At 46.7% G+C, this 26,749-nt stretch overlaps 1 protein-coding gene and 1 non-coding gene across 3 annotated transcripts; both read left to right on the top strand.

Annotated features, from left to right (window-relative positions):
- Positions 1-1,409: 1,409 nt before the first annotated feature.
- NR2E1 (nuclear receptor subfamily 2 group E member 1) lies at positions 1,410-23,203 on the top strand. Of its 2 annotated transcripts, none has more exons than XM_042253337.2 (9): positions 1,410-2,169; positions 6,887-7,032; positions 10,259-10,346; positions 12,084-12,319; positions 13,581-13,727; positions 15,795-15,891; positions 16,279-16,428; positions 17,523-17,628; positions 21,680-23,203. In XM_042253337.2, the coding sequence occupies exons 1-9, from the start codon at positions 2,145-2,147 to the stop codon at positions 21,840-21,842; spliced, it is 1,158 nt and encodes a 385-aa protein (XP_042109271.1). In that variant the 5' UTR covers positions 1,410-2,144; the 3' UTR covers positions 21,843-23,203. The 2 variants fall into 2 exon arrangements, with proteins under 2 accessions (XP_042109271.1, XP_042109273.1); XM_042253339.2 differs by lacking the exon at positions 21,680-23,203 and adding an exon at positions 18,138-21,457.
- Positions 23,204-26,677: 3,474 nt separating this feature from the next.
- On the top strand, positions 26,678-26,749 carry TRNAE-UUC (transfer RNA glutamic acid (anticodon UUC)). The gene has a single exon. It is a non-coding gene; the product is annotated as a tRNA-Glu (tRNA).

Raw genomic sequence — 26,749 nt, 5'->3', positions numbered from 1 at the left:
CTTTCTTGCTCTTTCTGGGTATCCGCAGACCCGGGTCCTGCTTGCTGCGCAGCACTAGCACCGCGAGGCGTACACGGGCGCGGGCTCCAGGCCCAGCCCAGGCGTCTGCGGAAAGTTGCGGTCACGTGCTGTGGCAGCGAACAGGGGCGCACAGCCCGCGCCCCTGAGCCTCCGGGGCCGAGGAACTGCTGCTCCCTCCAGAGGCCGGGGACGGGGCGGGGAAGGGAGGAGAGGACGGGACGCAAACACTCACTTGCACCCACATACTCAGATCGAAAGCCTGGAAAAGTGGGATCCGGAGCGGGCGGATAGAATTGCGGAGTTCTAGTAATCTGTTCACCTCCCCCAGAGCGTGCGCTGAGGGCCAGAGAGCAGGAGGTGTGACCCTTGACCTTCGGCCAAGCCCACGCCAGGAGGTGAGGCTGGCAAACTCTTGTTCGACAAGTTCAGGCTGCTGGGAGAGCTTAAATAAGAATTAATCTCTTAGAGCTCGAGGATCACTCTCTAGGCGTGCGCTCTGCCGGCGCAGAACAGGAACCAGGGCACGAGAGAGCACAAGAATCGCGGGAAGGCAGGCAGGAGGAGTGGGGGACTGAGGCGGGGGAGGGAGCTCTCCAGAATCCCCGAACCCTGAGGGGAGGGGCCGGCCAGCGAAGTCCGCTGCGGACGAGCGGCGGGAGGAAAGCAGCTCTACCCTCCCGCCGTGCAAATGCAGAAATAATGGAGGCGAAATAGATTCGCCCTGCTCGGAATGGGCTTTACTTCTGCAAGCCGGCAGCACCCTCCCGGCGGCTGGTACCCAAATAGACAACGCGAAGGCCCCGGGAACTCAGAGCCTCCAGCAAACCCCATCCCAGGCCCCACGTCCGCACACAGCGTCCTCGCAGATAACTTTCCGTAGATAGTTGCAAAATGAATAATTACTCACCTCGGACCAGATCCAAGTTTTACCCAACAGAAGGGGCACGGGACCAAGAATGAACCAACTCACATGGCCATATCCGGCGTGCATAATCACACACAAACACACAGCCACCCAGTTCTTCCACGAATCTGTCTGGCCCTCTGGAGAGAAAGAGGAAAGCGTTTAGAGAAAGCTCCGGCTCCCCTCCCCTTCCCCTTTGCCGTGAATATAATAATAATTCATTTTTTACTACAAGAGCAGCACCATCTTCACCGACGCACCCGCACAGAGCCACACTTCCATATTCACACTTAACTCCTCAGCTCCAAGAGCGCCTGCATTTTCTTTGGGAGCCGCTTGGAGGTTCATTAATATCATTAGCATTTAACCCCCTCCCTCTTACCATCTCCTCCCCGCACATGGCTGACGTCAGACCCCGCCAGGAGTTGGGGGAAAAGCTAAGTGGGCCAGGGACGCCCTATTCCCCTCCCCGCGGCTGCCTGTCAGAGCGCTTCTGGAGATATTACAGGGGACCCAGTCCGCAGCGACAGGCACAAAGTCACCGGGTAATGAACTTCGGGGACCCTCTGACGCTGCGTGCTTGGCTATCCCCGGATACCGGGAGCTGGCCGCCTTTTCCCTCGGAAGACTTCCCAGCAATCTAGTTTTCCCACTCCGCGCTCGGATTTGGGCAGCGCGGAGCCCATCTGCCTGAGACTGCGGTTGTGCGTTTCCCTTCTTTCCGTAAAAGAGCAGCGGTCTGTAGCGATCTGCCCACACTCTGCATATGCCTAATATAGAGGGAGAAATTGAAGACTGAGATACAGGAACGGTGAAGGAGAGGGGTTTTGCCCTTTTTTTGCTCCGTAGAAAGACCATTTTCGTGTCTCCATCTCTGTTCTTCAATACCCCTCTCTTGCCTGTCCTCCTTTCTCCCTCGATCTGCCTGTCCATCTATCCATTTGTCCGTACATGCCTGTGTTCATACCAAGCAACATTCCCAGCGGCTGCGGTTTTGCAAGAGACGGGAAGAAACTTAAGGATGCTTAAATTTCCACTGTGGAACGAATTCTGAGCGCCCAGAGAGCAGCGCAGCGCGCAACCGACACCCACCTGTCTGGCCCCGGAGCCTCCCAGGCTGGAGGGCGGCTGGAGAGCGGCGGCGCCCGGCGGCGAAGCGGGCGTTGCCGGCCGAGACTCGGGCAGCGCCCACCAACCGCTCCGCCCCGGGACCGCCAGCATGAGCAAGCCGGCCGGATCAACAAGTGGGTACCTATCGGGCCGCAGCGGGGCTCCGGCCCGCAGGCTGGGGCGGGCGCGCGGGGTGGCCGGGGAGGTCCAACCTGGCTCTCCAAGGCTCCGAGCCCGGGAGAGGTATTCCAGCGGTGTGTGCGCTTTGGCCCAGCTCCCTGTATACTATGAGTCAGTGCCTTTCGTGGTGAGAGATGAACAATTTCGTTACCTCTGCATTGCTTGACCCCCAACCCCACCCCCAACTTCTCTCTGGTATGGTGGGAAGGTTGCGACCCAGGCAGCCCACCAGTCCCTGTCGAGTAGCTTCCACTCAGCCGCCAGGTGGGAAGTGGGGGTGTAGGGGGAGTCGGCGGGGGCGGGAACTAGGCCGCAGCCCCAGGCAGCAGCACAATAACACGCTCACTCAAAACTCCGAGCTCCAGAGCGCAAAAGCAACTCTGCGCAAAGCGGATTTTGAATGGAATGCTTTGCACCCCGTTTCTAGCTATTTCAAATAATCCTGTAAATTGGGAAGCAGAAACAATTTAAAAGTCACATTTTCCTTAATCCTAAATCCGCGTAGGTCATAACTGGGGAATTTAAAGTATGGCGAACCGCTCTAGCAAGGCGAGGACCAAATCCCTAATCCCAAGGACTTTTCGAGCGGGAGTTCGGCAGAGGCAGGAGAGTGCGGCCTGTTCCCTTCGCGCGCTTCTCTCCTTCCTTAAACTTGCTTAGCTGGAGGCTCTCCCTTGGGACACCAAATCGCCGCCGATCTCTAACCGCCCCTAGACGCTCAAGTGCAGGGCTGAGTGTGTATGTACAAGGGTTTTTGCGTGCACCGTGTTTGCGGAACCCGAGAATGCGCAGGACAGAGCAGGCGCTGGGCTGGCGCGGCCGCAATGCTGGATCTCTGTGGGGGCGTTTCAGTTCCCGCCATCCGGTGGCCCGGGGCTGCGGTTTCCAGGGTCCCACGGCTGGAGGTGGCCGCTGCCCAAGTCCCCACATCCCGAAGTGCTCTCGCTGCCCTTGTTTTCGCTTATAGCATTTATGGCGCTCGTGATTTCCTCAAACACTCCCTCCCCTCACTCTCCCTTATCGTCCCGAGTCTTTGAAAGTTGGGAGAGTCCGAGATACTTCTGAGGACTGATAATGAAGTCCCGCTTGAGTGGGATGCAGTTCTCCCCCGCCCTCCCAAGGAGTGAGTTGTGTTTTCACTTCGTCCGTTTGTTTTGATTTTGGGCGCTGCCATTTTAAAGATTAAAGTAAAGTGAACGTGAACTAAAAGAAAAAAATGAGAAATGTTTGAAACTAAGGCAGAGAGAGGAGAGAAGGGATCTTAGATGCCGCCGGAATCAGAGCCGACCCTGGCAGAGGACTGACGTTTCCAGTTTGCCTCGGGCCTACCTGACCTTGGCTGTCCGAATCTCTGAGAAAGGAGGCGAATTCGCATATTTTTTGTGTGGCCCATGTTCTGGCGTGTGACTGTCCTTCCCAGGAGGCTCAGGAGGAACGCTTTCCTGGTGCATTCCGAGCCTCCGTTGCAAAAACCGAAGCCGACAGTCCTAGGCAGGCCTCGGTGTGCTTGCTTGCCCTGTGACAGGCCCTTGGCTCTTTCCCTGGAAGTAAGGCGCCTAGCCCACTTAGGGTGCAGGGTCGCCGGGGTTGAGGGGCCTTGAAAAGTGAGGCCTCGAAAGTGAGAGAAGGGGCGGGCGCGAACTGGGTTCGCTGGGGACCGCGCCCCTGTGCAGCAGATGGCCTAGGACGCAGGCGGACCCTTCGGACTTTTAAGGGAAAAGGCAGAGGGCCACTGGGGAAGCTTTGGAGTTTTCCAGCTTCCCAAGAGCCTGAGCTGGGCCTCCTAAACCTCGAGGCCGACACTGGTCCAGACGTCTCCACAGAGGTTTCTCAGGGCCGCAGGACAGCAGCCCCCGCCCGCGGCGCCGCGGCATGCAGGCCTTCTCCAGACCGGTGGCGGCAGCCAGACCGAGGCTTGCAGCCCTCGAGCCCCGGGAGCGAGGAGGTCGGCTCGCAGCGGGCGAGGTCAGACCCGAGCCAGGCTGCGAGGTCTGCAACCCCAGCCTCGCTCGGATTCTCACAGCTGGAGAGCAGAGCGATGTCACCCGGGAGCCCCGCCTGGGTGGTAACAAGACCCCAGCCAGTCACCCCTGCAGCCCAGACTAACTTCTTTCAACAGCCTCTGATGGTAATTACAGTAATCGAAGCTGCCATATATCTTTAGGCAATTATGACACACAAAAAGCCCCGAGGGGACCCCCTGGCGAGGGAAGTTAAGAACGGTTTTCCAGCCTCAGGAAACTCCCGCCTGCCTCACGTCGGAGCTCGCTCGACTTGCTAAATGAGAGGAGCTTTGCAACGGGGTTAACCAGCTTGTCTCGTGACCCAAGTCACCTTAACGTGGCTGGGTGGCGGGGTCTGAGGCGCACACCCGCTCTGCCTCGGAATTTTCTCGTCCTCCCTCCTGTGCTCCGCCCCAGACGGGTGGGCCGGCTTCTACTGTGCCCCGGGAGCCGCGGCCCGGAGGTCTGCGCAGGGACAGGGCCGACCTGGCGCGCCGGCTAGCCCTGGGGGCAGAGGAGCGAGGAGCCCCGCCCCGGGAGACCGAAGGTGTGGCCCGCACCTCTGGTCCTTTCTTCACCGCACCGTGGTTCTCCAGAGATGCCTGTCCCTGGCCTCCTTTCTGGATAGGAAGCGGAAAAGAGAACCCTCACCACTGCTCCTCCCTCGCGCTTATCTTGGCATCATCAAAAGTGCCACCGGGAAGAGGAGGGTAGAGGAGGTGGCAAGATGACTGGACCCCCAAATACAGACCCCAGCTCAGCCAGAGGGAGAGTGTTGTGCAGAGGAGTATGGCTGCAAAACATGGAGACCAAGTTTACTGCTTTCCAGAGTGAGGGAGGCTGCTGGGCAGCTGTTGAGTTCCCTTGGGCGCAGTGACAGGCCCGAAGGGGTGAGGTACAAGACCCGAGGTGACCTCCCCTGGCTCCCTCCAACTCCCTCCTCCCCCCCAGCGCAACCTCTCCTCCCACCCTGTGGGAGAAGGGGCGCCGAGGCGGTGGTCGCCGCGCCGCGCGCCTCCCCCGCAGGCCTTTGTCGCCATCCGAATTCCCATGCTACTCTTTTTGACGGGTCACTGGTGGCTCTATAGGCAGGTGCTATGGCGGGGTTGTAATTGCCCGGGCCGAGCCTGGTGGTTACCAAACCCCCCTCCCCAACCCTGCCGCCCGCGTTCTCCCCGCCCCCACCCCCTGCAGCTCCTCCAAGGCCGCGCTCGGAGGTGCTCGCCCACTGGACGCCTCAGAATCCACTAGCAAGTTTCCACCCTGAGGCCTCGGGTCTTCCCCGCGCTGCGCCCACGCTTCCCTTCCTCCCCTGGCCCAGCTGTCCTCACCCTCGCCTCCCATCACCCCAGTGGTCCCCAACCCGAGTGCTCCCGGCACCAGTTGGCAGCTTCACCCAGACCAAGCCGGAGGCCGCCCGGGCCCAGACTAGAGGCCTTCGAAGCGGTAGCAAAGGGAAAATTAAATGTAAAGAAGTTAATTATTAAGTAGTATTGTTGACTATCCCATCATCATTATCAGAGTATTAATTAAGGTAACCTTGTATTTACTCCTTTTGTTTGCGGGAGGAAGGATTTCTAAGTCTCTATGAACCGCTTCAGTCTTGCTGGACCCTTGAGCCCTATGGAAATATAGTCCCTTTCCTTCTGAGTTTTTGAATTTTACCCTCTCCGAAACAGTCCTCCGGGCTCCGCGGTCACCCCAGACTTGAGGGGATTCTAAGGAGATTTCCCTTGAGTCAAGCGGCTGTCAAGACCACGGGGGTTGGAGGGCAGTCAAGAGAAACCAGTCAGATGGCTTTTAAAAATCAGCCTCAGACATCGGTGAGAAAGTGGGAGTGAGGGACCCCATGCAGGATTTAGTGTGAGGAGATAGGACTTCAAGTAGGAAGACCCTGGGAAGTGGAGGGGGTCCTGTCCCACCCTAACTTGCCAGGAAATCAACATACTTACAACACTCTCCCCCTACTTGCCTAGCTCGGTGCTAGTTACTTTGAGGAGAAAAAAAAAATTTTTTTTTTCCTGAAAGAAATTGTCAACAGCGATCCATCAAGCATTATTTTAAATAGGTAAAGTGAAAGTTGGGCAATTACCACTACCCTTATTATCATTAATAATCCTAGTATTAGCATTACAATAATAATCCTAATAATAACCACCGCCCGGCAGCTCAGCGAAACCTCGATTGCCTTCCAGCTGCCATCCCTGGTTCCAGCCGTGTTTGTTTTTCTTCTTTTCCCTTTTACATTTCAAGTTTGTCTCCTCGCGCGCTCACTAACAACTTTCTCTGTTAAATGCAAGAGCAAGGGAGGGAGGCGGCCAAACTTTCCGCGGAGCAGAAAGGCAGCAGCGGGCCGCGCTGCCGCCCCGGCCTGCTGTAATCTTTTATTCCAAAATGGGTCTCGGCGATTAGAGGAGACCCAAATACATGTAGCGGTGCATGAATAATGCTCATTGTAGGAAACTGACACTTGCTCAAGGAAAAAAAGTTTGGCTATAAAATCACTTCATTATTTGCTTTTACCGCAGCTTCGGTGCTAATCCCTTCGGAGGTCAGATTGCTTAGCATCTCTCTCTCCCTCTCCCCTTTCCTCCTTCTCCGCCCTCCTCTCTCTCTCACCCCTTCCACACACACCCCCACCCCTTCCTTGTCTTTCCTGCGATTTCAGGCCGTATTTTAGATATTCCCTGTAAAGTGTGTGGCGACCGAAGCTCGGGGAAACACTACGGGGTCTACGCCTGCGACGGCTGCTCGGGGTTTTTCAAACGAAGTATCCGAAGGAATAGGACGTATGTCTGCAAATCTGGAAACCAGGTACCTTAGCAGGGCTGCGCTGCCCGGCTCCCCTCTGCCGCCTCCCCTTCTTTTGTTTGTGCCAAGGCCTCCTCTGAGTTTCCAAACTGCTAGGGAGAGACCAGGCCCTGACCACTCCTGCCCTCTCCCCTCCTTCCTGCCTCAACTCTCAGTGGCGCTTTTGCCTGGGAAAGGTGGGAAGAGGTAAAGGAAGAGAGCTGAGTATGAAGGAGGAAAGCTGAAATCCCAGTGCCTCTTTATGTCCTCTCTCAATCCCCCACACCGCCCTTTTTTTCTAAATCCTCTGACACATTTTTACACTGGATAAGGCCCATACTCTGACTATAAAGGCAGCCCAGGGGATCTAAGGAAATTTAGGATCTAAACCACAAGCGCAGGCAGGTGAAAGGGCTGTTATATGTTGCCTGACACCCCACCGCCATTTTTAGCAGCACTCAAGCTCAATGCTATGACCTGGGTCTCAGGGCAGAAGTGAATTGCACAGGGCATCTCAGTCAAGGTTGAGATGCGAAGTGAGTATTGGCCAGTTGGGACAGACAGGATGTGTTGAATGAAGAACTGTGCCCTTTCCGTTTCAGAGAAGCAGGGCTGCTTGGCAGTGGGTAGTGGGCCTTCAGCACCCTTGTGAATTCAGTTGAGCCTTGTCAGAAAAGGACAGAGTGAGCAAGAAGAGAAGGTGCCCAAGGAAGGAGTAACTGGCAGACTTTCCATGGTTCCCATATCTTCTTCTCTGCTTAGAAGGGGTGCTTGGTTGATTCTGTTTTGGTCTTGAGCAGGAACTGTCTTAAAGAGACAGGAGTAGGAGCACGGGCTAAGTGTGAGCTAAAACTCCCAGAAAGAGTGAGCAGACCCCTCCCCCTGACTCAGTTTCCAGCTCAGAAGATCAGCCTTTTGGTCCCACACTTTCTTGGCCTTCTCCTTGGCCAGGCATACAGATCCTAAGTATAGAATGACCATCTCCACTCCCAAGAAGATCCTGAAGAGTGCAGTGGTCAGAAGTCATCCTTTGGTTACCAAAATGGTAAAAACATTTTCACTAATTAGTATATGTATTAATGTCTATGATATACTTATACATATATTGCTTGCTGCTAGTGAATTATTTATCTTTTTCTGAAGCTATGTCTGCTCATGCCAAGTTCTGATAGATCTGGATTATCAACAGAAACAAGAACAAGAAGATACTGCATTTGGATAAGTTATTTTGAACTCTCCAGCCCTATTACCTGTTTAATGAAGCCCATAACTCGGTGCCAGTTTCTCATGTCACCATTTGAACATCATGTTATATATACCCAGGACTGTATCCCAGTAGCTCCACAGGAATATGGGATTACTGTGGATCATCACATTTGAGCAGGCCTCCACTTTATCTTTTATGCAATGCACAGAATTGGGGAATCAAAATCTCAGATGCTATGCTTGATATTTTCAAAGGGGTTGGCTGTCAACTCAAACATATTGATGTCAGTCCAAGTGCTTGTAAAGGAGTGATAATAGACTCATCAGGCATGGTGGTCCTCTTCTTGCACAGAGAATAAATGGCCCAAACAGAGGTATGCATCTTTCTCTCAGGCTCCAGATATTTATATGCAGTTGATCTGATTTGAAGGCACTCTTAAGAACTAACGTAAGCTTCTATTTTGCATTAGTATGTTTATCAGAATACTAGAAGGATAACATTTGAGGATAGACATATGATTGCATTTATTTACATTGAGCTATTTAAACTTCTTTACATTGAGCTATTACACTAGCCAGCAAAGATGCCCAGAAGAATTCAGTTAGGAAAAAAATTATTTCCGTTTTCTCTTTTATTCTAAGGTTAGGTAAATAGCATTCCAATTCATCATTAACAGTAATGAGAATGTTTAGAAATTGTTATGAACTTCTGCTCTACCTTCATTTTGAATAAATCAACATATTCCAAATCAGAGGGGTATGATCTCATAAAACTGTGGTTTGAGTCTGTAATTTTTTCCTAAGGGGTATTTCAGAAAAATATGCTTACTCCAAATTCAGAGTATATGAGTTTTAAGGTTATGGAACAAAATAAAAATACATTTATTTTATTATCTTTCTTTCCACTGTAAATGTAACAGTAGCACGTAATAAAAACAGAGGAGAGCACCAAACTTCTTATGTATTTACTGTGTATAAAATACACATGTAGATATGACTCTTTATGTATCTATATATATGTTCCCTCAGTAATAACACCTAACATTGAATAAATTTCATTAGAAATTTTCTCTGTACTTTCCTCTTTTAATGGACAATATTTTTCCAGAAAATTTCACTGGATAAAACATTTATTTTCTCATGTGTCTCAGATAAATATTTCTAAGGCAGCAGTTACCTCTATTTTTTTAGTTATCATGCTAATATTCTCAGTCCATATTATAATTTTTTCAGACAGTCCATCACATTATTTTCCAGGTCATATTTACATTGTGGACATTTCTAGAATTTGTCCAGGCCTTGGGCTCTTCCCTTCCTACCCTCATATCTGTAAGCCTTGCCCTCCTAACCACTCTGGCTTCTGCCTCACCTTCCAGGAATGGCTGTGTTTCTATGAATCTGGGCTGAGGGTAGTCTTTAAAACAACTCTCAACCTGCTGGTTATAAGGATGACTTCGAACACGTAGACAAGAGAGGAAACAGAGAGTGGAGAATAATGAAATATTTATCTGATAGATAAATGGGCTCACCCAGAGAGTGACAGAAAGAGGTAGACTCAAGAGCTGAAAGCGGAAAGAACAGTCCGCGGGAGAGGCATGTGGCAGGGATCCGGGCAGGCAAGCCGGCTCGGTACAGTGCTCTGAAGCCTCCCTCCACCCGGGCAGGTCGCTGTCTTCGGTCCTGAAAAGTCTCGCCCCCTACTCCACCACCACTGCGCCTGGCAGAAGTTCCCCCTCGTGAGCTCCTCCCCGCACAGCGGGGTCTGGCAGTCCAGTCGCTCTGACCCTTCACCTGCTTGGACTCCAGCAGGACTTTCCTTCCTGTCTGCTTTCATAGGGTCAGGGACTGGTTTTGTTGAAGCCCTTTCTCCCCCTGGCCCTGCCAGTGCCCAAGGCCTTCGCGTTTTGCGGACCCATGCTTGCCGCTTCGCGGTCTTTGGCCGGGTCGGTACTCGGCCTCCACGCGTTTTCCTCCACCCAGAGCCGGCTTCTAGTCCCCACTCTAAAGGCCCTTGGGGCCGCTGACCACCTGCGCTCTGTTCCAGGGAGGCTGCCCGGTGGACAAGACTCACAGAAACCAGTGCAGGGCGTGTCGGCTGAAGAAGTGTTTGGAAGTCAACATGAACAAAGATGGTAATCTACTTATTCTTAGTTCATCTTATGTTGGTTGAGTAGTAAGTAAATTATGTATACAGAAAATAATGGCACTCCTATGCATGTAAATCATCTCCTGAGCATTTCTTTCCAGACTCTGGGAATTGGCCTCAGGCTTTAGTCATCTCCGGCTTGAGTCCCAGCCCCACCCCACTGAACTCCCCAGGGTAAGGCCCATGCCTTCATGGGGCCCTTGCACCTCACAACCATCCCCACTAAGCTAGCGTTCCTGAGGCCCCCACTCTGCTGGGGACACACTTGTGACGTTTCCGATCTCCCATCCGGATTCCTCTTCTCACCTCTCCTGGCAGCCCTTTTGTGGCCAGTCTTAAGTCTGTTAGCCTCTCACAGGGTCTTGCTGTCTGGATGTCTCTGGTAGAGAATATCCTATGGATTAGGAGATTGGTTGAAGGAGGAAGGGCAGAGACATGAACAGGCAGAATGTCTAGCCCTTGTTTGTAGACTCACCAAGATCACAAAATTAGGACGGCTGTTGGGATCTGTGCTTCTCTCAGTTCTAAAGAAAGGGGATGTAGCGGCAAGGTAACACTAGTGGGTGTCTGGGGCACCCAGCTCCCAGACGTCTCAGCAAGAACTAGGTCGTCAGGATGCTTCTTGGGCTTAGAGTGCAATCCAAGGGCGTGGCCGGCGGTGGCCTGGCCAGGGCGCCCCAGGCCTGGAAGGGAGTGGGAAGGGGGCGGGAGTCATGGCCAGGAGGGAGGAACCGGGCCTCAGGACTGCGGAGTGGGCTTTGCTGTGAAGGAGGCCTGCCGTGAAGGAGGCATCCCCCTGAGGTACATGCAGCTCCCACTGGGGAAGTTACTTCCTCAGCGGCGCAGGAAGCAGGAGGGAGCGTCCAACCTGTTGAACTTGTGTATTGACAAGTTGTCAAGCTCGTGGAGCGGAAGATTGCCCTGAATTAATTTGTTTGTTTAAACTGTTGGTGGTAATTGTCACATCTCCCTTGCCTTCCTCCAGCACATTCTGAGAGGGCTTTCCCTCATCCAATCCCCCGGCGGGCCCGGGCTCGGGTTCTTTTCTCTCCGGCCCTCTGAGGCCAAGTGGTATTTCCAAGTAGGGCGGGGGATGGAGGTGGGCGGAGTGGTCGTCGGACTGATTGACTAAAGTCTGTGCACAGACGCTGTGTGTGTGCGTGTGTGTGCGCGCGCGCAGACGCGCGCTCAGTGGCTCAATCCTGTGTTACTCTTTGCGACGCCATGGATTGACTGTAGTCCCGACAGGCTCCTCTATCCATGGGATCTCCCAGGCAAGAATACTGGAGTGGGTTGCCATTTCCTCCTCCAGGGAATCTTCCCGACCCAGGGATCTAACGCTAGTCTCCTGCAATGCTCCCTCTACATTCAGTTGAGGTCGAGACCTAGCCCACTCCTGCCCAGAGGATCTCTGGTCTCCCTGCAACCTGCCTGGGCGCGGAGGAGCCCTGAACAGACAGAACACACGTAGTCTTGCCTGAGGCTCAGGCATTAGTGTGACACTGTGGGCCGCTCTTTTCGGCTTCAGCTTCCTTATGCAAACAGTGTAAGGGTTAGACGGTCTCAGAGCGCCTCCACCCTCACGTTCCTTCTCCCCGCTTCTCTTCACCTCCCGGGTGCCCTTGCCTGCCTAGACGCGCCGGTTGGCCGGAGAGCGCGGCAGCGTCTGTGTGATGACCACGTCTCTGATCTCGGGCGCGCGCCGGTCTGTGTGTCTCTGCAGCCGTGCAGCATGAGCGGGGCCCTCGGACGTCCACCATCCGCAAGCAGGTGGCCCTCTACTTCCGTGGACACAAGGAAGAGAACGGAGCGGCTGCGCACTTCCCCTCCGCCGCACTGCCGGCGCCGGCGTTCTTCACCGCGGTCACGCAGCTGGATCCCCACGGCCTGGAGCTGGCCGCCGTGTCAGCCACCCCGGAGCGCCAGACACTTGTGAGCCTGGCTCAGCCCACGCCCAAGGTCAGTGGCCTTGCTGGGCCCGAGGCCGTTCTGAGTGGAGGGCGGAGAGGGGCACGCCCATTCTTTCTCAGCTGGGATAGCTCGAGCAACACTTAAGGAGAGAGACCTGGCGGGGTCCTCAGTGCTTGGCCGAGCTCTGCGGGGAGCACTCGACCTCCCGCTCTCCCCTGTTGAGCTGGGGTGCTCAAGCTTCAGTGTGTGGTAAAGTCGCTCTCTGAGCTGACTACAACTGTGGACTTCTAGGCCCATTCCCCCTTACAGCAAATTTGAGGTGGATCCCACCCAGGAACCTGCGCCTTTAGAAAATACCTCTTCTGTGAAAGCCTGTCTGAACCAAGAGGGCAGCCTAAAGTATTCCTGAAGGACAGAAGAGCAGAGTTGTTTTTAGAAGAAAGAAGTTGCCTGCAGCTGACAAAAGAGCACCTTGAATTCCAACTGCAGGGATCTAATCTCTTGGACAGAGGTCCTTAATGCAAGAGAGAAATGTGGAGCTCACCCTGTTAGGACAGTATGAAGAACCTGGCTTCATTTCCCACTCCACTTCTGAGTCACATGAATTTCCATAAGGAATGAGCCTCTCCTAGGAGGGCCACAGCCAGAACCACCTCAAAAGGTACCCCTAGGGACTACCTTCCAGACTTCCAGCTGGTACCTACACAGATCCCCCACTTCAGGCCAAGAAAGCCTCCAGATCTCCCCCAGACAAGGGCCAGCTGCAGCCCCACACTGCAGGGAAGCCAAACACCTGGGCGCATGCATGATATTTAATATTGCTTTCTTACCCTTGATGTGTATAATAAGCTTGGGAAAGTAGTGTTATGAATATGTTGTCAGTTATGAATGGGAATGCTCTGTGAATGATTAAGATGTCTAATTGAAATATTTCCATAATATACTAATCCTTTCTAAAAATACTCGTATGCATATTTGTGTTTGGGATGCCTATTAATTTATACTTTTTTTCCCACATCTATTTTTATTTACTCAAATGCAAGAAGCTCTAGTCTAAATTGGGAGACAGGCCTGGCACTTGGCTCAGCCCGAGGAAAATTTGCTGCAGAGGATAGAAAAGCCACATGCCCCTCTTGATGGAAAAGGCCGCCAAAGAGTGGAATGAGCCTCTCCCAGTAATTATTATTTCCCAGACTCTGTAGATGTTCCCGTCTCCTTCCTTGGTCTAGTTAGAAAACTTTAATAGTGGCTCTTCTTGCAGAGCTGTTGTTTCCTTACTCCCTGATTTTTCTCTTTCTTCCCCACCCAGTATCCCCATGAAGTGAATGGGACCCCAATGTATCTCTATGAAGTGGCCACAGAGTCAGTGTGTGAATCAGCTGCCAGGCTTCTATTTATGAGCATCAAGTGGGCTAAGAGTGTGCCAGCTTTCTCCACGCTATCTTTGCAAGACCAGGTAGGACCAAGAGGGCACTGAGCTCTTGGGGGAAGAGGGTTGGGAAAGAAGCAACAGTTGTTAGGCTTATTAAACTAAATGCTACTTGGATAAATCACCAGAGCCAGGCATCCATTCTTAACAGCAGTGAGGAAGTGATTTTTCTTAGCTTCTTGCTATGGCTTCAAAATATCTAGCTATGGAATCCTTACTAAGAAGTGTGTTATTTCAGGAAAGTTGGATATGATCTGCAAGAAACAAATACACAAGACCATTTTCTTTTTTAGTTTAATTGGAACATCAAATTTAATCAGAAATTTTAAAAATCATAAATCATAATGATGTTTTAAATTTTTAATAAAGCAACATTTGCTTAAGAACACTGGAACTGAGAGAAATAGAAGGTGATGAGAGTATTCCCTGGTTAGATTTTGAGAACTAGTCTCATATTTGCAGCTTTTATTTTTCATTATGATGCTCACAGTTTTGGCCACTGATGTATCAGCATGAAGGATTAAAGGGTGTGTTGCACAGCTCCCTTGATTCTTTAAATGCTTTTAGAGATTTTGTGAACAAATAGGTCTGGTGCATAATCCTGTGATTGTAAATGACAGTAAGTGGGAGAAAAAAGTATGTGCTGTTAAAATTGTATCATACCAAAACTCAGAAGTTTTATTGTTAGGAATATCATAAATGGCCTCTGCCATAATTTTTCTATCCTTAAGGGAAAAAAAGAAAATGAAGTATTCACAAAATTGGCTGTTACCAGTACATTCATGGAAATTAATGACAAATTTCCCAAAAGGCTAATAAGTAGTTCCAAAAGCAAAGGATTTGTTTCTTTAATTCATTTTATACCTAATTAAAGCATAATAGTGCCCCTTAATATGAAGTATGTTTCCTACAGAGAGACCTGGCAATGTGCTCAAAACATTTAATCTTCTAGCATGGGATATTCTTTCTTTTGTGGCCTGGACTTTCAGACATGGTTAGAATTAGACATTGTTTACCTTGCATTTTGAAAGTATTATTTTCTGTACTTAATGCAATAAAGCTGAAAATAAAGCATTTTGAAAATTAAACCCTTTGGTCTAATTGTGATTTTGGTTAAAAGCCCTCACAATTCAGCCCTTAGCACTCAGAAAGAAATCCTCTCACATAAATCATCCAGGATTACTGGTTTTGGAGAGATTTTTCAAAAACAGATTTTTCAAGATGGTTAGTTTTTATCTTTGACCAGATTTACTTGTAGACTCTGACCATTTGCTGTGTGTGTGTGTGTCTATCTGTCTGTCTGTCTGGAAGTTGGCTATTTTTTCTGAAAACAAGTATTTGTAGACTCCTTAATCCAAACAAAATTTACTTACTATCTGCCACTTAGCCCTTCAGTGGAAACCCTTCAACAGGCAAACTGCAGTGAAGTGTAATCCAGTATATTAATTTGGAAAAGGAGCCAGATTTTCATTTTAAATATTCAGTAGCACATTTCAATAGAATGAAAATGACAAGCACCTTGATGCTGTCCACTTATGAGTCTCAGAAAAATCAGGCAGTGAGATGAGGTAAACTCAGCAAAACCCAATTAACATAATTACACCCTGATTTCCCTGCATGCCTCTTGGGAATTAGTGATCGCTCTCCCAGCCCAGCCCCCTCAACCCTCCAGGGAGATTGGGGCCCACATCAGCATGCTTAGTCTGGAATCCTCAACCCTAATAATATCAACATTTTCTATGAGGGGAATCTGTCTGCTGGCCTGTTGTTGGCATTTCATAGGGCCTGGGTCACCCATGAAGTTTCTAGGTAGTCAGGAACAAATGGATGCAAGGACAAGAAGGGTAAACCCTTTTCCAAGGGAAGCAAAATTGGGGGAACTGGAGTGACTGACTCTCGAGTGCATGTGCAAGTATAGACACCTTTTAAAAAGGAAAATATGAGAAAATAAGGGAAAGCTAAAATATTCAGAGGAAAAACTACCAGGACAGGCATTTAAAACACTTTTTAAAATGATAGAAATTTACATATTGCAATTGTTTATAAATTTATAAATTACACACTATATTATATTATACATCTATTGTATGACAGCTGATGCTTTTGGAAGATGCTTGGAGAGAACTGTTTGTTCTAGGAATAGCACAATGGGCCATTCCGGTTGATGCTAACACTCTACTGGCTGTATCTGGTAAGAATTGCACAATTTAATGACTTTGTTGTAGAAATTACCATAAAAATACATTACTGAAAAAAGAACAACATGTAAAGAATAACAAATTCCTGCTGAACAATAGAGTATACCTGTCATTTATAAATCTATATTTAAATGCAAATAATGTTGTTTTGTTGTATTCATGACTGCTTGCATTGTTATTTAAATGCAAATTACTGTGTTTGTTATTATCCAAGAGAAGATTTTATATTAACTTTCATACAATATAGCCAGTTTACATAGAATCAGATATCTTAGAGTGACAATTGAATAGATATTGATATGCAGGATTTTGTCAAAAATCAATATTAAATCATGAAAATGCCTTCATGTTAGAGCATTTATTGCATATTTTTATTCTAGGCATGAATGGTGACAACACAGATTCCCAGAAGCTGAACAAGATCATATCTGAAATACAGGCTTTACAAGAGGTGGTGGCTCGGTTTAGACAACTCCGGTTAGATGCTACTGAATTTGCCTGTCTAAAATGCATCGTCACTTTCAAAGCTGGTAAGCAGATACAGACTGCTGTCTCTTCTTCCAGTTTTGCCATCTCAGTAACTCAGTTCAGTTCAGTCGCTCAGTTGTGTCCGACCCCTTGTGACCCCATGGACTGCAGCACGCCAGGTCTCCCTGTCCATCACCAACTCCCAGAGCTCACTCAAACTCATGTCCATTGAGTCAGTGATGCCATCCAACCATCTCATCCCCTGTCGTCCCCTTCTCCTCCCATCTTCAATCTTTCCGAGCATCAGGGTCTTTTCAAATGAGTCAGTTCTTCACATCAGGTGGCCAAAGTATTAGAGTTTCAGCTTTAGCATCAGTCCTTCCAGTGAATTCAGGACTGATTTCTTTTAGGATGGACTAGCTGGATCTTCTTGCAGTCTATGATACTCTCAAGAGTCTTCTCCAACACCACAGTTCAAAAGCATCTTCTTTGGTGCTCAGCTTTCTTTATAGTCCAACTCTCACATCCATACATGACTACTGGAAAAACCATAGCTTTGACTAAATGGACCTTAGTGGGCAAAGTAATGTCTCTGCTTTTTAATATGCTGTCTAGGTTGGTCATAACTTTTCTTCCAAGTTGTAAGCATCTTTTAATTTCATGGCTGCAGTCACCATCTCCAGTGATTTTGGAGCCCCCCCAAAATAAAGTCTCTCACTGTTTCCACTGTTTCCCCATCTATTTGCCATGAAGTGATGGGACCAAATGCCATGATCTTAGTTTTCTGAATGTTGAGTTTTAAGCCAGCTTTTTCACTTTCCTCTTTCACTTTCATCAAGAAGCTCTTTATTTAGCTCTTCTTCGCTTTCTGCCATAAGGGTGGTGTCATCTGCATATCTGAGGTTATTGATATTTCTCCTGGCAATCTTGATTCCAGCTTGTGCTTCATCCAGTCCAGCGCTTCTCATGATGTACTCACTCTCATCCACCTCCAAGTCCAAAAGAGAGGTGATGGTTTTCAAGAGAGCTGATACTCTTAGTCTGACTCCACTGGACCTGCATGTTCTTCTTCTTGTTGACTGTCCACTTTCAGAGAGTGCTTTCCCCATCTGCATTCCTGTGCTGCTTCTCACAATTTCCTGGTCTTCATTTCTAGTTCCTACACACAGTGGTTCTGAACTGAGAAGTTTCCGGAATGCTGCCGCCATTGCAGCTCTTCAAGACGAGGCTCAGCTAACTCTCAACAGCTACATCCATACCAGGTGACCCTTGTTTGCCTTGAACATGTACTTAAGAAAATTGTTTCCATTGTGAATGTGTGAGCAGGCAGTAAAAAGCCAGTTCAAACACTGCAACTAATTATCCTGTTGCCAAACTAGTTAATTTAGTTAGAATCTATGTCCTCATCTATTTCTAAGAGTAGGGGAGAGAAGCAAATCAAATTAAGTTATCAAAGTGAAACCACTGCCAGACACCTTACTCTTGTCCCAGATGAACAAGTTGATCCATCAGTATGGCTGAACACATCTAGGTGAATGCATATCACCCATCGGCTATCTGTAGAAACTCTCAGTCATTGGGGTTCCGGCAGTGCTCCTCCTGGCCCACCAAACAGGCAAATCCACCACGAGGTCTGTAGACCTTCTGTTTCCATTTTCATATGAAAAAAGTAAGGCTTTTAAAAGAGCAGTGGAACCTTGCTAGTTTACTAAGTTAGGACTGCAGTAGATCTGAGGTTAGAATACAGATGCTATTCTTTTTTATTCTCTAGATTGATCTTGAAGGGAAGCCCATGGGAACCTGTCTCTATCATCTCAGCATCACCCACAGACACTCTGCTGGGAGTAACTATATCAAATGGGTAGAGGGCATTAATACTTTTGTTATTAAAGAGGGTCAGAGAAACCCTGAGTCACCTGTATTCATTGGGGATGATACCACTTCTGCAAAGATCACCTTATTTCTTTATAAATCCTCTTTTAAATACTAATAAGTAAAACTGTTCCCTGTCCCAGAGTCGTTGAAGGTCACATTCAGAGCTCCTATTCCTGAAAGCTTTACGGTTCACAGCAGATCTTTAGTAGCTGACAGCAACCAGTATCTATTGAGTGCTTACCATGTACCCTACAACCCAGCATGTTGTGATTTTCCCTGAAAGTAGAGGGAGTATATAAACAAATAAATTTGTAAAATGTGAGTTTGAAAACAACACCACTGTTCCCTGTCCATGGAATATCACTGAAACTGTGATGTGTGATAGTGCATGTATATATTTTTCCAAACTAAAGTCCCATGGCTTTTAAATTTAAAATCCACATTAAATTTTAGAATCTATATAGTAAGCACTTAAGACTTGTTCAGAATTATAAAATGGAGCAGTGCATAATTTGGGTACTTTTTCCCCCATTAAAAACTAACTTGTATAACATAACTGACCTCTGACATACAGAGTCTTTAAGGTATAAAGAACATCACACCAGAAGAATATGACACTAGGTATTGATTCAGCCCTTGCTGAGACCTCACTTTTTGTAGGGTGGCTCATGAACACTGTGGGACATGAGAAAGGACTGTCCATTATCATTGCAGGAAGTAGGCAGAAGTATTCATCAGACCAGGGAAGAGAAAAAGCAAAGTGGGGAGTGAGAGAGATGAATTCTAGTTGGATGGAGTAGGAAAAAAATCTGGAAAGTCTGGTGGGTGGAGAAGACAGGTGAGCTGGTCCTTGGATTCCAGCAGGGGAAAAGGTGACCAACAGGAGCCGTAGAAAGGGCTGGTAGAGGGGCCAGGGGAGGTGCCAGAGAGGGAGTAAGGAGAGTCTGAGAGAACCTGACATTTCGAGGGCTGCTTTTAGGATGACTTGAGAGAGTGAAGGGCTTCCCAGGTGGTACTAGTGGTAAAGAACCTGCCTGCCAATTCAGGAGATGTAACAGAAGTAGGTTCTATCCCTAGGTCAGGAAGATGCCCTCATGGAGGGCATGGCAATCTGCTCCAGTATGCTTGCCTAGAGAAGCCCATTACACAGGAGCCTGGGGGGCTACAGTCAGTCTATAGAGTCACACAGAGTCAGACAGGACTGAAGTGACTTAGCACGCACGAGAGCATTAAACCACAAATTAACAGAAGTCTATTTTGGAAAAATGATAACTATACTACTTCTCCCTCACCCTCAAAACAAAGAAATTATTAAGGGAAGGAACACATCTACTTTGACATGAGCTTTGTATTTCGTGATATCAGTTACGCTATAATGTAATATTGATGTCTACAGTCATAAATGTGACAAAACTAACTATACCTTACTTCTTAGCTCCTTCGAGCCAGTGAACATTCTCCTCTAGCACTTTCCTGTCTAGAAGAATCTGAACTCTAAATGAAAAGTTAATGTTGCAAACTGAGCTAACTATGCGTTAATTGTTAAACCTGTAAACTGACCTAATTGTTACAGCCCTGTAAGTGATTTCTCTAATAATCTAGGACATAAGGAGAGGGCTAGAAATTGGCATTTCACACAAACTATACATAACTATGTGTAATAACCATATATAATAATGAACAATTTAGTTATATATAATAAACTATATAGCTGACAATCAAATACATGGATCTGTGACAGACAGAACAGTTACACTTGAAACAAGAAAACTTCCAGTTATGTATGCTGATAGATGGAGTCAGGGGCCTAGATATTCTACAGAATAATCTTGAGCAGTCAGAGAGCCTCTTTCTTTCTCTCTGTCTCTGTCTCACACACACGCATACACATGGTTGTTGTTTCTGGGTAGTACAGTACTCCACATATAATAAACACTTAATTTGTATTGACTGACTAACCAGCCCCTTCCTAATTAGAGGATAAAAGAAGTGGTGAGTAGGTGAGTGGATAATCTACTCACGGAAAATCAAGAGTTAATTGTCTATGAAGTCTCCCAAAGCCATCCTTTCTGTCAATATTTCCCTGTGTTTTCTTTCTCACTGGGGGAAACGTCAGCACGTTGAGTGGTTGCTGCAGACAAGATGGGGGCTTGTCTAGGCCACCACTGCTTCCCACCCCCTGCAGGGGCTTTTCTCTTCTGCCTGCCTGGGAAAGGAAACAGAGTTGTTGAAGAGTTAAGTGGCCAAGGTGAAAGGGAAACATGGGTCTTCCTCTACTTTCCAGGAAACATAGGAGATGCTTTCAGCAAGGAGAGCAAATGTGATTTATGTGTTGTTGTTTTTTTTCTCCTGTGGGGAGGCTCCACCATGTCCATTCCACATCATTAAATGTGGTCTGGCTGGGCGGTGAAAGAGCCAAATGAGATCCTCAGAGACCCAGGATGAATTTTCAGCCTGAATGAAGTATCAGGTTGAAGAGAGGGACTCTCTTTGGCTCAAAACTTAGAGACAAGCATGAAAGTTGTTCCCCTGGTCTCTGTTTGCACCGTCAGGTTATTGGGCATTTAAACTCAATGTTCAGTTACCCAAGTCCTGTGTAGGATATGATATCTGTCAGTTTCTAGCACTTGTGGCCATGAGTTGAACCTGGCTGAGTCAGTCTTTTGGGTGGTTTGTGTCAGTGCACGGAGCCCTCCTGTATTGATAACCTGATTCCAAGCTATAGACTGAAGAAGCATCAGAGCTGCAGTGAGGAGGTGGCTTATAGGCATCTAAAAGCAGCAGAAGATTGAACTTGCACATCTGAGTACAGATATATGTTGGACATCAAGAGAGGAAATTGTTCAGCAATCTCTCACATCTTTAATTATATGCCAATTTCATTGACATGAAAGTTGGGTGGCACTGCCATGCAACAGAGCTTAGTCTTTAATTTGCAGTGTAATAAAGATGGAATTATTCCTGAGAGTGACTAAGTATAGTGGCTGAATAATAATTTGGATAATTGCTCGGAAAAAGAATCCATTTCATTTGAGGGAAATAGCCTGGTGAAGGAGTCTTGAGAATCAGAAAATGTGTATGTTGTCACTAGTTTTTACATCAGTACTAGTGGTTGGTGTCTACACTAGCAACCGTAAGTTTATTATTTGGTCTAAATTGACTACCATATTTCTTAAAAATTTTTTTTTTCCAAATAAAATGCAACCCCTGTGCTAATGACGAGACTGTCACCTCGTGCTTTTGGCAGTGTCATTATGTTCTCTGTGCCTGTTATTCCACCTGCCGAATAGGGAGAGTACTGCCTGGACAGGACCCTGTAGTATGTTATTAAAGAGGCTGAGTCAGGAAGTTATGCTGAAGATGATGTGTGTTCAAGGACCAATATTAAGCCTGTTCGTGATGGATCTTACCTTGCTTTCATGGCTTCTCCTATTCCAGATACCCCACTCAACCTTGTCGCTTTGGAAAACTCCTGTTACTTTTGCCAGCTTTACGTTCTATTAGCCCATCAACCATAGAGGAAGTGTTTTTCAAAAAAACCATCGGCAATGTGCCAATTACAAGACTGCTTTCAGATATGTACAAATCCAGTGATATCTAAGCTCTCCAAGTCCCCACTTTTCAGGATGGAACAGTATCTGATGAACTTCAACCCACGGAGAACAAACCTCAACTAACAAACCCTTCAGGAAGCATAAACCTGGGAATGTGTAGCCTTCAGAAAAGAAATGTCAATTGACGCGAAACGATTCCAGTAGCTCTGGCCTGCTGCCTCACCCAGGGTAGGGCGGCCTGGAAGGAAAGGGGCGTAGAAGGGCCGCCTGAGCGGAGGGACTCGCTGCTGCCATGCCCTGGGAGGGGGCCGAATTTGGGGTTGCCATAGGCCGTGCCATTCTGCCTCTTACCTGGACGATCAGGCTGAACTCCCAATAGCTGAAATATAAGTAGAACTTTCTTTTCCCTTTTAGCATATAAAGTTGGGTAACCAAATATAGCTCTGTGTATAACATCATACAGCAGCCTTCAGAACTATTTTATGTTGAAGAATTTATTTTAAAAATAATGGTTAGGTTTTAAATCAAAAGTTTTATCAAAAGTTTCCCTTCTATTGTACTGCATCATAAAGTGGCCTTCAGAACTGAATTAATATGTGAAGGGTAGCTTATGCTGTGAGATTTGCTTTTTCTCTTTCTCTTTCCTTTCTTTCTTGCTTCCTCCTGCTCCTCCTTCCCTTCTCTCTCCCCTTCCTCCTCCCCTTCCCCCGCCTCTCCTCCTCCTCTTTCTTCTCAGTACCATAGGCCAGGCAACCTTGTCAAAGGAATTGGTGGACAAAAATGAGATTCTCACCACGACTTCAGGTTGGATAACATCTCAAAATTAGAAGAGCTTTACTAAAAGAACCCAAGTTGAGGGAGGATGAATAAAAACAGCAAAACCAAATAAAGTGGAGATGAATGATGGAGTGAGGCAGACCACTGTCCCATTAACATAGTGCTGAAACGAAAGGCAATGGGGGTCCAAACTCATGTTTCAGTGAGTTACACCAGATAGCAAATGAACAGAGACATGAGACCAGAAGGAATTTCAAGGAGATGGATGCTAAAAGGCTTCTTGACCCATTGCTAACAGCCTGAGACTCTTCAATGCCTTTCAGAAAACTGGTTTCTAGTAAAGCTTTGAATGCCTGCACATGCACACACACACACTTCGTCCTACACTGTAAGCTGCTCCTTTGGTATGAATCTCTACTTATGGAAGTGTAGAAACAAACATTTTAAAATAGCTGCCGTACTTTTCACATTTTGATTTATTAGGTACTAGCACTGAGGGAAAATATTCAGCACTTGGACTATTATAGGATGAGTAAAACTTTCCTTGTACAAAGTGGAATTAACTGATTTGTGAAGTTAAAAGGTTGTACTCATTGTATTTACAAAGAATAAAAAATATATTGAATTTAAATGAACTCTGCCTGGTTTCTTAGCCTCCATCCCTGGCTGGTCCTCATCCACTAGAGACAAGGTAGCAGTGGCAGCTGGTATAAAAACTGAAGCTCAGAGCACTGCAGCCTGAAGAACTGAACTACAAAGGCAATTTCCTTGTTACAGTGAATCCCATTTGTAAAACGATGAATAAAGAAATAAAACATAAGATTTCATTTTCTGCCGCTTTCAAGTGTAATTGCATCCGTTAGAAAAATTGCTGTGTGAGGAAGAAAGAGGCCGATTAACAGAGTCTTCATTCACTTACTCCTCTGTTTCTAACTCTCTTGCCAACATTTCAGTCCTGACCAGGAACTTAAGAATTATTTAATGATAAAAAAGATAAAGTGTGAAGAACCATATTGGTGAGTAAGACGTGCAAGGAGCAGTAGAAAGTGAGTTGAGATGTTCTCAGCAAATCTCAGAGCACTGGTCCCACAGCCAAAAGCCAGTGATGGAAATCAGAGGTGCTGAAGACCATGGGCACTGTAGGCTCCTCCTGGGCAGCATCTCCAGCAAGAGTCTGGAGCAGAGATACTTGCCACTCTTGATTAAACTGACCTGGTAGATAGCATGTGTGGAAGTTCAGTCAGCCATCCACTCCTAGTCCACTGATTCCACTGAGAAAGAGAGGTTCCTCTTAAAGGAAAGCAAGATACTAAAAAACGTGTACAAGAATGTTCTTTTCAACATTGTAGAGAATAGACACATTGCAGTAAATACAGATGGTGTTACAATAGTTAGTGAACGGACTAGAGCTGATGTATAACATGGGTAAACCTGGAATATGCTGTTGGGAGTGGTGGTATGTGAATCCCAGAGGATACATACAGGTTGCTTTTTATATAAAGTTTTGCAACCTACAGAACAATGCTCCACCATGTTTATAAATGTATAGCATATGTTAAAAACATGAGTATGGTAGCACTAACTGTGTGATAGTGGTGTCCTTCGGGAATGGGTGGGATTGGTGAAGGGTACCAAGACGACCCTCCCTCAAATGTTTCTGAAATGGTCTATTTCGTAAGACAAAAGAGACTTGGGAACAAATATAAGATCAATGGCAAGATTTGGTAAAGAATAGCAATGGATTCAAGGCTGTTTATCCATGTATTAGTCAATTTTTACTTCAATAATGCTGAATTGCTTCCAACAACAAACGTGTATTTCTTGTTCATGGGACTGCTGGGCTGGGCACCTGGCTACAGTTTGGGTGCAAATGGGATCCAGTGTTTCTTCATTCTGGACTCGCATCTTCTCTAGAGCAACTTATTTGTACGGCAGAGTGTGAAAGTGCAAGGGGCTGAGCCAAACCACGCAAACACATTTAAAGCTGCTGCTCCCATCACATGTATTCACCTTCCACAGGTCAAAGCTAAACACAAACACATGGCCAAACCCAACCTCACGAGGGCCGGGAGTGTATGCTTCTCATGGAAGAGGAGGGAATCACTGACCTGTAATACAAGCTATTACAGTCCCAATGTGCTTTAATCTATTTGAAATATTCTCAGCAAAGTTAAAAAGGGAGTAAGTTTCCTGTGACATGCCACAAAATACTGATTTCCCAATGGGATTGCCTTTGTTTGGGGGCATCTCTGCCATTACAAAGAAGAATCAAACCTGGCTGTCATAAATCAACTATAGTTTAAAAACAGAACAAAACCCTCGCTTTCAATATTTGACAGAGCCCAGAATTAAAAATCCAGTAGCAATGTCTTTTGGGACTTTGGAATCTTCGCTGTATGCAGCCTGGATACTTTAAGAACCTCACTGCTTGCTTGGATTTTAAGGCAGACATTCTCTAGGGCTGGTATTGTGGGGGAGGTGCCACAGTTGTCCTGGAATATACAAATTCCAGATAATGCAATTTCAATATATGCAACTTGAATATACAAGCAAGAGAAGATGAACCCAGTCAAGTGATGACAGCAGTCAAAGAATAGTCTTCAGTGCTTCTCCTTTGACAACTTTTTTTTCTAAATCTAGGAGGGTCATCTTAAAGCAGTATTTGCATACAATGGCAATTAGATATGGAGTCTCACATTTGTGTTTGAATTACTTTTAGTTGTTCTTTGATTCTGGGAAAGAGAGAGAGCAGAGGATGTTTAGAAACTGAATTGAGATTCCCAGTTTACCACTTAGGGTTCAAGGTTTCAGTACAATTTAGGAGTACAAGAACTGAACCCACTGGCTAGAGACCAGCACAGGGGTTGCTGTCTTTAATCATTTATACAAAAAAAGAAAGCTTCTGTGGACATTGTTTTGTAATGTAAAGAAATACCAAATCACTGTGTTGTGTACCTGTATCTAACATAGTGGTGTTTATATCTCAACTATATCTCAGTTTTATAAAAAGAAAGGACATAAAATCACAGTATTCTAATAGGTTGTACAGGGAATAAAATTCACATTGTTATAATGATGCAAATGCTAATTATTGGTCTAATTAAAAGTATAAAATTTGGGGGAAAAGAGGGAGGAGTGGTGGAGGTACTAAGTCTTCATCTTATAGCATTTATAAATTTAAAAATTGCTATTTTCTTTTTATTTATGAGATGATAGATGTTAACTGAACCTATTGTGGTAATCATTTCATAGTACATGTAAATCAAACCATCGTGCTATGCAACTTAAACTTATAGAGTGATGTATGTCAATTATTTCTAAATATAACTGGGGGAAAAACAAACAAGGTAGAGAGCAGGAAAAAAAAGGAAACTGTCTACTTTTCTGCAAGTTACTTGTGTATGTGTGGCTCTCTCTCCCGTTGGTACATACGGCTCTACCTCATTCATGTTACCATCTGCCTAGTACTTCATTGTACGCACTATAGTTTACCCAACAAATTCCTTATTGGTAGACTTGGGTTGCTTGCAGTTTTTTTACTGTCATAAATTAAACTACAAAGTGCCATCCTTCTATGTACACTCCTGTGAACTTGTGGGGATTTTCTGTAGGATAAATTCTTAGAAGTGGTATTTCTGGGTCAAAAAGATTGTATGCATTTTTAATTTTGACACATACAACCAAATGGCTCTCCAAAAGGGTTGCATCAATTTGCACTCCTGCCAAGAGGGTGTGAGAGAGCCCATTGCATTGCTCAGAATTTAAAAGTGCTTAATCAGACAGGCTTGATGAACACTTCAGAAGCTATTAGAAAAAATACAGAGAATACATATGTTTCAATTATGAATATGCCTCTGCTACTGGACTGATGAAGTAGGTTTCACTTTGCACCCATGGTTAGAGCTTGGTCCCCTAAATTTTGCAGTCCAGGCCACTTATATGAACTTTTGACAGTACCCATGTCATGATGAAGGCTGAGAGACATTGGATAAATGAAAATATAGAAAGAACTTGGCAGACACTTTCTGCTGCTAAGAAGCTGCACTAAGACTTTCAAATCATTCATTTTACAATAACACTTTTTATAATCGCTTATGGAGGGAGATCCCTGATGGTCTAGTGGTTAGGATTTTGGGTTTTCACTACAGTGGCCTAGGTTCAATCCCTGGTCAGGGAA

This window comes from Ovis aries, chromosome 8, assembly GCF_016772045.2.
Source record: "Ovis aries strain OAR_USU_Benz2616 breed Rambouillet chromosome 8, ARS-UI_Ramb_v3.0, whole genome shotgun sequence".
Lineage (NCBI taxonomy): Eukaryota > Metazoa > Chordata > Mammalia > Artiodactyla > Bovidae > Ovis > Ovis aries.
This window is presented reverse-complemented; position numbering and strand designations above follow the sequence as displayed.